Source organism: Hesperophylax consimilis, chromosome 10 (genome assembly GCF_061612785.1).
Source record: "Hesperophylax consimilis isolate HC1 chromosome 10, BYU_Hcon_1.0, whole genome shotgun sequence".
Lineage (NCBI taxonomy): Eukaryota > Metazoa > Arthropoda > Insecta > Trichoptera > Limnephilidae > Hesperophylax > Hesperophylax consimilis.
In genome coordinates this window covers 2,676,286-2,687,058 of record NC_142845.1, presented here as the reverse complement: position 1 = coordinate 2,687,058, position 10,773 = coordinate 2,676,286, and the positions used below count along the sequence as shown (strand labels likewise).

General features: G+C 33.3%; 1 protein-coding gene across 1 annotated transcript in view; it reads right to left on the bottom strand.

Moving 5' to 3' along the window:
- Positions 1–5,688: 5,688 nt before the first annotated feature.
- Positions 5,689–10,773, bottom strand: part of LOC149420168 (uncharacterized) — a 78,331-nt gene continuing 73,246 nt past the window's right edge. Inside the window, exon 5 of the mRNA XM_089636024.1 lies at positions 5,689–6,898. Coding sequence (XP_089492150.1) covers positions 6,661–6,898 — 238 coding nt within the window. The 3' untranslated portion in view covers positions 5,689–6,660. The remainder of the gene's footprint in view (positions 6,899–10,773) is intronic.

Genomic DNA, 10,773 nt, shown 5'->3' with positions numbered 1-10,773 from the left:
GGAATGAGATGAGGAGGAGGAAGAGGAGGTTGGGGGAGTACCTGGCTATTCAGAGCTGATCAGCAACCGTGGAGCCATGGAGCCTTAAAATAACATTAAAAAAATATATATAATGAAAAATTTACACTATATACTAAATGGAAAGCTTTATATTGTAGGAAACTTTTACAGCCTCCGTGGTCGAGGATTAAAGCTCTCGACTATCAGGTCGTAGGTCGCGGGTTCAAATCCCGAATTTTTTTTGCAAATTTGTGTTATTTCAAAATTTATTCATTTTAAAAATAATGTATAGTATACTTTCGGCACGTTTCAGAGTTGAAGATACTTTCAGTATCTCCCTGGTGTAAGACCACCATTCAGAATTGAAACGTTGCTTGAAATGGCTCTGGCCGTGTTGGTGACCAGGTCTGAATAGTCAGGTAATCCCACACCTTACTCTTTCCATCTCCTTCCCCTCCCGCTACCTTCAGCATCACAAAATACCCCGATTGGGGGAGCCATAGTCTTACTGGTTCCAGACGGTTGGGAGCAGTTGGGACTCTTGTGCGGTATTCGCATAAAGAAAGGCAGATGGCCGGTAGGAGTTAGTTAGGATTAAGTATTGCAGTATTCATGGTGATGACTTAAGGGGATGCCATACGTAGTAATGCAAAATCATGTGTTTTTGGTTTGAAAATTTGATCGCCTAGAAATGTTACAGATGCTTTAATTAAATACTGCGAGTAGAATACATCTTGTCCTTTGAAATAATCGAGAATTTTTTATATAAGTCTTTTTATAAGTCCAGAAAAAAATAATGTAAAGGCCTATGAAAACTGCTTTAAAATTCAAAATCTCCCACTTACGAACCCATTTTCGGTTGTGATTTTATTGTATAATGTGGCAAATTAAGTTATTTATAAAATGATCGAAAAAAAAATTTATGCCTGAACATCCACAAAATAAAATAAAAGACACTTTTTGGCCATGTTTTGCATAAATCAAAACAGGCGGATGGTGTTAAGCGGAATTTAAACCTTATCGCCATCTATGTAAGGGTTGTTATTGATAGCGGCTCAATTTAAAATATTCCACGACGTAGTGCATCGCCTTATCTGAAAACAAGGTTGTTTTAAAGCGATCGAAAAGTTTTCGGAGAGTCAAATCGATGTATATATTAATGAATTAATGACTTGCCATGAGCTCTTATAGGTGTTTGTCCAGATAACGAACGGTATCGCATTATTTATGCGTGTTATAGTTTTATGGTAGCGAACTTTCCACGTTAATTGTAGTGCAATAATTATTTATAGGGTTTGTAAATCAAGTAGGTAGCTGTTTTATTTCACATCGTAAACACCCATAATTATTCTTTGGTTCAGAATCCAACCTAGCCGCTTACCTTCAATAACTAATAACCAAACGTTTATTGATGTCAATGATAAAAGCGACTGTTTATGAGTGTAGTTGACTATTTATTAGTATTTTTCCTAGAAAAACGTTGTTTTTTAATGTCAATACTGTGTAAGAGTCTCAACAAATGTCCGAAGCGAAGTAGGACTATGCCATCAGCTAATGGGAGGTGAGACTAAAGGAAATGGGGAAGACAAGGAGATGGAAAAAAGCAATATGTAGTGTTATTAGGCTGGCCGCATACATACGTTTTCCGTATTCGGAATTCCGTGAGACTAGCGCAAACGTTCGTTTTTCTTCATTCGGAATGTATAAACGTCAGTACCAGTGTTGCCAACAAGGGCGATATATCGCCATTTAGGCTACTCAGAGCGAGAATCGGCGCCGAAAAAATCTAAAAGGCGACTGGTCGCCAATTAAGCTACTTCAAAAACATCAATTTTAAACATGTCCCGAAATTCTCTAGCCACCCCCCCCCCCATGAAATTTATTTTTCTGGGGACAAATTTTATATTTTCCTGAAATTCTCTAGCCACCCCCCCATGAATTTTTTTATTTTCTGGGGACACCATCCCCCCCCCCACGAAATTTTTATTTTCACGTAAAAACATCAAATTTAAACATGTCCCACCTAACAGCAAATTTGGCTACTTTACGCTACCTTATGTATGAGAAACGGCGATATTAGGTCAAGATCCGTTGGCAACACTGAATTACTGAACGGAACTTTCCGAACGTTTGCGTCGGCAGAAACAAAATGTATGCAAGAGCTGCGTTCCACATGACGTCATTAGGTTTTTTCCATTCGGCTTCTCCGAACGCGCCGGCTTGCATTCGGAACGTGCGTAAGGAATTTGTTCCGTTCGGAAACAAAACGAACGTGTGCGGCAGTTAATGTATTTTCTACTGATTCCGTGCATTCGGATGTCCGAATACGGAAAACGAATTCGGAAATCGAATACGGAAAACGTATGTATGCGGCCAGCCTTAAATTAATATTTTTTTACAATCTTTCAAAGTTGTACATGGAGAGAAATGAGTATTGCTAATTTATTAATAATATCTTCAAATTATTCGTAATCCGGTTAAAAATGGGATTGCAGGCCCTTAACGAATGAATTGGCGGATTTTCACGATGTCAGAACACGTCTTCATAAAAATAATAATATTTTCGCATTTCGTCAGAATCTATTTTCAAGACAAACGCAGGTGCATGAACAATGTTCCGATGTGTTAGGAATTTTGTAAAAGTTTATCAGGAAACCACCTGAAATCTCGTTTTTAACCGGATTACCAATAATTTAAAGAAGATCTTAATAAATTAGCAATACTCAGTTTTCTCCATGAAGGTCTGAAGTTTTGTAGAGTTATTCTATGTTGAAGTCTGATGATAACTCCGATGATAGCTAACCTTCAATAGAAGAGGGCACTGTAGTGCATATGATAGATAGATGCTTGCAAGCGAGACAGAATGCTTGCCGTGATCTTTACAGGGTTTGTGCATGGTTAGTTCGGTTCCTTTTGTTATTCGGATACCGACATATAATAAACAATGTTGTAACAGTAATACTCTCGCTTTCAATAAGATCACAATATTACATTGGCGCAGCCGGTAGGAGAATTTTTTTTTGTAATTTATTTATTAAACATAATATTGCTACACCAAAGCTTCCACCCCAAATGTTCGTTGTAAAATCATGAGGGTCTACATCACAGATTCTCAAACTTATCTCGACCACCGCCCACTTATATCAAGTGTCGCCATATTTTTTTAACTTACCTTGTTGCGTATCTTATAAACAGTTATTTAAAATTTAATTTTTAAACATGAATTATTATATGGATAGGATAGATACGGTGTGACCCATATTCTATTTCTGACATCAAAAAATGTTTCAATGCGTGGAAATAAAACTCCCACTTAATCATATTTAGAAGTATTTTTATTGATATTAAAAGACGGCTTTCAATTTAAGACTTATCTAATGTGGTGGATGAATCTGATGCATTTCGACGAGTTTGTTCATATCAGGCTCGAATTTACATTACAAAAACAGCCGTAGTCGCCACATTCAGTAACTTGCAGCCAATTTCTCTTTTTATTTAGCAACGTTGCTACAGCACTAAATCCACCTTCACACAAATACAATGATGAATTGAAGAACTGAAGAGGGATAGTCCGATACAGTTTTCCATACAAAACGAGGAACAATGAGGAACCAATGACGGTGATGGAAAAAATATTAATCCATTATTAGTGTTTTGCTTAATTTAAAAACTAACTAACAAAGTGGAGGACACCCAGTTTTGTTATAAGGGATCATTATTATTTAATTCAACTAGATTCCGTCGGATTTTTATAGATAGAATTTGTCTGCCGCCGCCCCTCTAGAATTTCTATTGCCTCCCTGTAAGCCTCTAGCGCCCACAAGAGGGCGTTATCGCCCACTTTGAGAAAGACTGGTCTATATGATGCATCACTGAGATATCGACTAAAAGTTATGCCTGCATTATAATTAAAATATTAGTATTTTGCAGTTTCCGGTTACTCTCAGTTTTTGTTGTAGACCAAATATAACATAAGAAAAGTATCTTATAATTTTTTTTTCGACTTTATGTCCGGGTTAAATCTTCCCCACAGAAAAAAACTAAACCCTTCCACACACTTTTCCACAAATTATCATCTAGTCAATCCACATTATGCAAGTGCATTATTTAAGCATAATAAATTCAAAATAATACAAGAACAACACGTCAACTCACCAGAGATCAAATGGGAAAATAATTCACCGACTCCAGATATTTTCATATCAGAGGGTTCGGCTCGGTATAACTTCTAATTGGACCTATGAATCCTAATGATCCCTCAATATAAATATTTAAAAAATCTTTCGTAATCCTACACATATTTAAAATAATTTAGTTTTGCATTTGTATATGTAAATTCTTTGACAGATCTAATACGCCTAAATTTTGAATGAGAGAGCCAGGTATAATGCCAGTAGCCGAAATAACAAATGGTAATATTTTTATAGTCTTAGAATGCCAAATTCTTTTAATCTCATTTCCTAGATCTGTGGATTTTCTTACATTTTCATTAAAAGATTTTTGAATATTACAGGAATTTGGAATAGCGACATCAATGATATAAGTTATTTTTTAAATTTTGTCATGTAAAACTATATCGGGTCTATTATGACTAATCGTTCGGTCTGTTAGTATAGTTTTATCATAATATATTTTATAATATTAATTTTCTAAAAATGAATTTGGTTCGTATTCATAATATGGCATAAGTTATGTTTAGTTAAAACTTGGTTGTGCCTAAATGCTTACTCGAACGGTACTAATATAGAACATCCCGATATAATATGTTCTATTGTTTCCGGAAAAGCCGAACATTTTATTAGTATTATTATTATTACTCTATTGCATTAATGTACCGATTTTGAAGTTGTTTTATACTTTATACAATTTTTAACAGTAAACAAAATTATTTTATGTATTACTTAATACTTTTTTACTAATTATTTTTTTTTAGTTATTTTATAATTTATACTTTTTACACTTCATTCTTGTAACTTTATACATATCTTTAAAACGTTATATAAAGTCATAGAATGTGATAGAACAAAAACTTTATTAACTGGGTTATGAAGGTTAGGTTAGATTAGGTTAGGTTACTTAAGTACTTATGATACATGTTTTGCCGTATGTATTAAAATAATCATAACAAATGTGCATCAGAGTTCTTCTATCCAGAGCAACGTTGAAGAATATGTGGGAGTATATACTAGTCCCAACGAGAGATAGTAGGTGATGTCGTCGTTCTAGTATCTTCTGTCCTTTTGTTTCTGCTTGATAAAGAAGAGGACGAACGTCGATGATGTCCGTACGATCTCTCGCTGGGACTAGTATAATGAGAAGTGGAGAGGAATGTTGGGAATTATTTTCTAAACGTGTTCTCGTATTCTGCAGAGATAAAGGTAGAGAAAGGTAAGTATGAAAAGAAAATCATTTTCGACATTGCAACTTTTATTTCAATACTGTAACATCAATAGGGAACTATGTTTAGTTATCATTTAGGGATTAATAAATAATTGTGTTTTATATTAGAATATGGATAATAAAATGTACAAATATATTATATTGAGAACAAAACATTGTTTTAACATCCTAGAAAGAATAATAAAATTTGAAGAAAATGTCTTATCAAAGATAAATGATATTAAAGTTATTGATTGATGTTATAAAAACTGCAATTTAAATAAAAGTTTCTTTGTAAGAATTAGATATAGGTAGGTGTGCTACGTAGAATGTTGGTAATATTAATTAGTCATAAATACGATTTTTCGTTAAAAATATTGACTTGAATATAATAATGTTATAAATTCACATTAAAATTATGTTTAAATATAATACATTTCATATATTTTACATCTTTTTATACAGAGAAAAATAATGACATTCTAGAGAGAATTGGCACATATATATTTATTCTGGATCGAGATGTATTTTAAATAGAACGTCAACCTAAATAATAGTCCAATATAATTTAAGCCAAGAATTGTAATTAATACAACAACACATTTAATCTGTTTCAGACATTAAAACATATTGGAAACTTTAAAAATCTAACAGCACACAATTATTCACAACATATATAAACTCCTTCCTGTGTGGACGACATTATATTATGCTTTTGTAAATTGGTTGGTTCACAAGCTAAGTCTAAAAATATTGTATTTGAGATCACTGCATAAAGATTGCGCGAAAAGCTTTTATTTAAAAAGATAAACTTTTAGTAAATTCGTAATAATATCGTAACACGTGTTCATGCACCTGCGTTTTTATTAATAATTTATAATGACGAAATGAGAAAATTTAAGGTTTTTTTATGAACACGTGTTCCGACATCGTGACAATACTTTGATATTTTACTAAAAGCTTAATAGGAAACCTATCAATTCATTCGTTAAGGGCATTTAATCCTGTTTTTGAAGATATTATTACAAAATTTGCAATATTTTTTATCAGCGTACCCTAACAGAATTAGAAACACTCAAATTTGAACCTAGTTTACTCAAAACTAACCAGAATTGACTTGATTCACTTAGCGTGTTGTAGGCTCAATTATAAAAATACAGAAGTTATTAATTTTAAAGGATCTGGCACAAAACTTGACCTCTGATATTGAATATTGAAATAGAATTTAAGTCAACGGTCCATTTTGTTCAACATTTGGAAAGCCTTAAAGATAGGTCGCGTCTAGTATCTGAACTGCATGACCGGCGCCTTGGCTGACTTGGCGTCGGGGGTCGCATCGCGCTTGACGAACGAGTCGAAGTTGGAGTGGTCGATCTCGTCAAAGTTCCGCTTGGCGAAGCCGACGAAGCCCGAAGAGTGATCGATCTCGTCGAAGTTGCCCCTCTTCATGGATGGCTTGGCGTAGTAGCTCATAGGAAGGTCGGCCAGACGGCGCTTCAGCCCTCCGAAGGTGATTCCGCTGAAACAAACAAAAAACACCGACATTAATTTTTAATATAAGAAGCATACACAATAACTTCTACGACTGGAGATTACGTTTTAAGAATATACCTCTCATTTTAAGATTTTTTTACATTACTTTACAAATACAGGAGGCTTGAAGAAAATAATTTATCTCAGGACCTATGCCTTTGGGTATGGAGTACAGTAAGCACGCCCAATTTCGCCTCTGAGGATGAAGCCTCCGTGCCTGAGCTTGTCAATTAAATTTACACATAGAGTATCAATGGAAGGGTTATTGGGAAGATTGCTTGATTGGTTAATTTATACAATAAGTCGGTAGTTTCAAAACAGTTAAGACGTACGACCGGATACCATTTTCTACGGCACTATCTCTTACCGCATGGTTTCTGATAAAAACACAGTAAACTAAATCATTAAAAGGTCTCTTATTGCATTTGCCTTACAATTTTATAACTTTCCTCCTCATTTCAGGGTACCTAAAGCACGAGTATGTGTTCAATTTATAATAAGTTGGAAAATATTACATGAATTATCACGACAAAAGTAGACTTTTTCTACGTGTATTTAATTAGTAACGGGTTTCAAAATACAAACTTTACAATATATATCAATCGCCCTTTTGACTTGATTTGATTTTAATAGTTTGATATTATTGTAAGAAATGGCTAACTACTATACTTGAGGTACGGTTTACATGCCTTTAAAATTGCCTGGTTAAAAAAATGTTTCATTAATTTTATTTCCATTTAATTTTCATAAATTAAAATATCACGAAAAACAATCTAATTCCTAAGAAGGGCATCAAACTCCTTTTACAATTTACGAATTTGGTACAAACATATAATCTGGTTTAAGGTTAAAAACGAGGAACGCCATTGACAGCTATAAGTAGGTAAGTTTATTAATTATAAATGTATTAGCTGACTTGTACCCGGCGTTACTCGATTTTTCTTTACATTGTATAAATATAATATCCATGTATATATATATATATATAAACCCGATCGAAATCCGTTGCATAATTTAGAAGAACTATGGGCACAAACATACAGACGCGGATAGTAAACTTGTTTTATACTAAAGGGTTTTCCAATAAGAGGTGTTATTTTGATATTCAATCGTAAAAGATCAATGGTTTCGTTGCTTGTGTGGCACGTAGCGCCATCTTGTTGAAAATAAACGTTGTCCAGATCAATACAATCCAATTCCGGCCATAAAAAAATCATTGACCATTTCTCGATAGCGCAATCCATTCACCGTAACTGTTGCTCCAGCATCATTTTTGAAAAAGTAAGGTCCAATGACTCTGCCAGACCATTAACCGCACCAAACAGTCACACAATGAGGATAGAAGGGCTTTCCAACAATAACTCTTGGGTTTTCCGAGCCCCAGATGCGACAATTTTGCTTGTTGACGAAGCCACCGAGGTGGAAATGGGCCTCATCACTCAAGATGATTTGCATTTGATTCACTCAAGTGAATTTTAATAATTTCAATGCGTTGTTGAAGCGTGTATTGTTCCATTTTTATTAATGGCGTAGTTTTTGCTTGTCAAATGTTAAAAACTGACAGCTTCAAAGTAACATCTACCGAAATAGCGGGCTATTTAAAATAACACCTCTTTTGGAAAACCCTGTATTTAGAGATTTAGTTTCGTGGAAAACAAGTCTCTGGCGTACTCGCGTGGTGTAAACTCGATGGTCCCGTGAAATCACGGGGAAACTTCAACAATCAAATTAAATTTGAGAATAATATAGCGGGTACATTATTTCCATCTAATTTGTGATAAAATAATAATAAAACTTTATCAGTTAAATGTTACAGCATGCTCCAACCACTGATTAAAACATTGCTCCAATATAGAAATTCCATTGATTAAGTAAAAATATTGTTTCAAAATGCTTGGCGTTTTGTTCCCGGCTGGCAATTCTTTAACAATAACCAGCAGGCGACTCGATATCAATCTCAAGTAGCTACATCTGAGAGGATGTTCAGGGTCTTAGAATTAACTTTTTCGTTAACTAGGAGCGACCCTAGTTCTACTCAAGGAAAAATAATTATCCTTTACCCCTTAGGCAATGTTGGGAGACATTCTTCACAGTAAGTAAATAACTGTAGTCTTTTTAGGAGATATATACCAGGAGATATATACCAGGAGATATTATACGGTCTCATAAAAGTTATCATATGTCATTTTGTCTTACGGTAAGAAATGTGATTTAAACAATGTTGGAAAGAGAGAATTCCAAGCTTTCAGTTTGAATTTAAAGAGAACACCTTTTTAAAAAAAATTATGTCATGAAATAACATTTGGCATTTTGAAAAATTAATAAATATTTTTATAGTAACGAAAAAAAGTGTTTTTTAGTTCCGTGTAAAGTACTAATGGTAGTTTACATGATAAAAAACTTATCGGTAAGCGGCTTTAAAAACTTTATCTATGTTTGCGTTCAAAAAAAAAAAAAAAAACAATTACATATTATGTCGTATCATTTGTAATCTGAGTCTTTCGTCTGCTTTAAAGAAAATAGTTTTATTCTGAAATACGCTCAAAATCAGCGGAAGTTATCTGGAATCAAATGTAATGCGAAAATATTTTCCGCGGAATCTGTATTCCGAGAGTTCTGCTGAATGATGTACGTTGCAAATATCAGGGGCTTAAGAGGTTAACCTTAAAAATTATGACAGCTAAAAAGACGTTAATTTTAAGGTTACGGACAATTTCTTATATACTTAAGGGCTGGAAAAAAACGATTAAGTTCGTCTCATGGTCACGGTGTCTTGATTTGTCCTAAGTTGGGAGAGAGAAACGAAAATCTCACTCATGTGTTGTGATGAAATGACAACCTAAAGGATTTGAATAGACGAGAACCACCAATAACGGATGATAACTGCACAGGGATAACTAGTAACTTAGTGATATATCAATAATACTACAATACTAAAACAGTAAACAAGCACAAATTTCGCTCCTACAAAAATCTAGTAAACTATATGTAAAGTGTGTTATTTGTGAAACTCGAATTAAAATATTAAATTCAACAATATACATTATCCCAATACAGTGAACAAAAGTGATAAAACTAAAATAAACATAATTTTGTGCTAATCGCCACACTCTGTTATATTTTTCGAGGTTATGTTAGTTGTCAATCCATTAATAACAACAGCAACGAAAGTTAACTGTAATTAAAACAATTTAAACTTAAACTAAACCATAATAAATTAATAATAAACCTTAACAATTATTAAATCACGCCGTAACATTGCGAAATTTTGTGAGGTTAAGTGATCATAACATAAAAAAAAAAACAAAAAACAAAACACCAAATGAACTGAATGTGAACTGTAATCAAGAAAAAATAAAATAAAAACTCCAATTAAATAACAAAAAGTTGCTGAATTACTACAATTAAAACGAACAATTTATTTAAATTCTAAATTAATAAAATTTAACAACTCTTTTAAAAACAGTTCTACAGTGACACCTCTTGGCGCAAACACAAAGCTAATAATAATAATATTATTTAGCTCCATCTTTCAATAATTCTTGGAGGTATAACAATAATATTTTCATATCATTATAATAAATTTAATATAAACTCGACATTCCAAAATGAAGAATACGAGGGCAAACAAAGGCGCTGAAGAACCTTTACAATTAAATGAAATCGTAAACCAACTTACAAAAACCATCGTTGAAAAATTTAAGGAGTTAGAAAAAAACATTATGTGTAGACTTGACACAAAATTAAAGGAATTTACGGAACAATTAGAACCCATTATAAAATCAGTAGAATTCTTATCTACGGAAGTTGAAACATTAAACGGCAAAGTACTAACTTTAACCAGTAAAATCGCTAAAATTG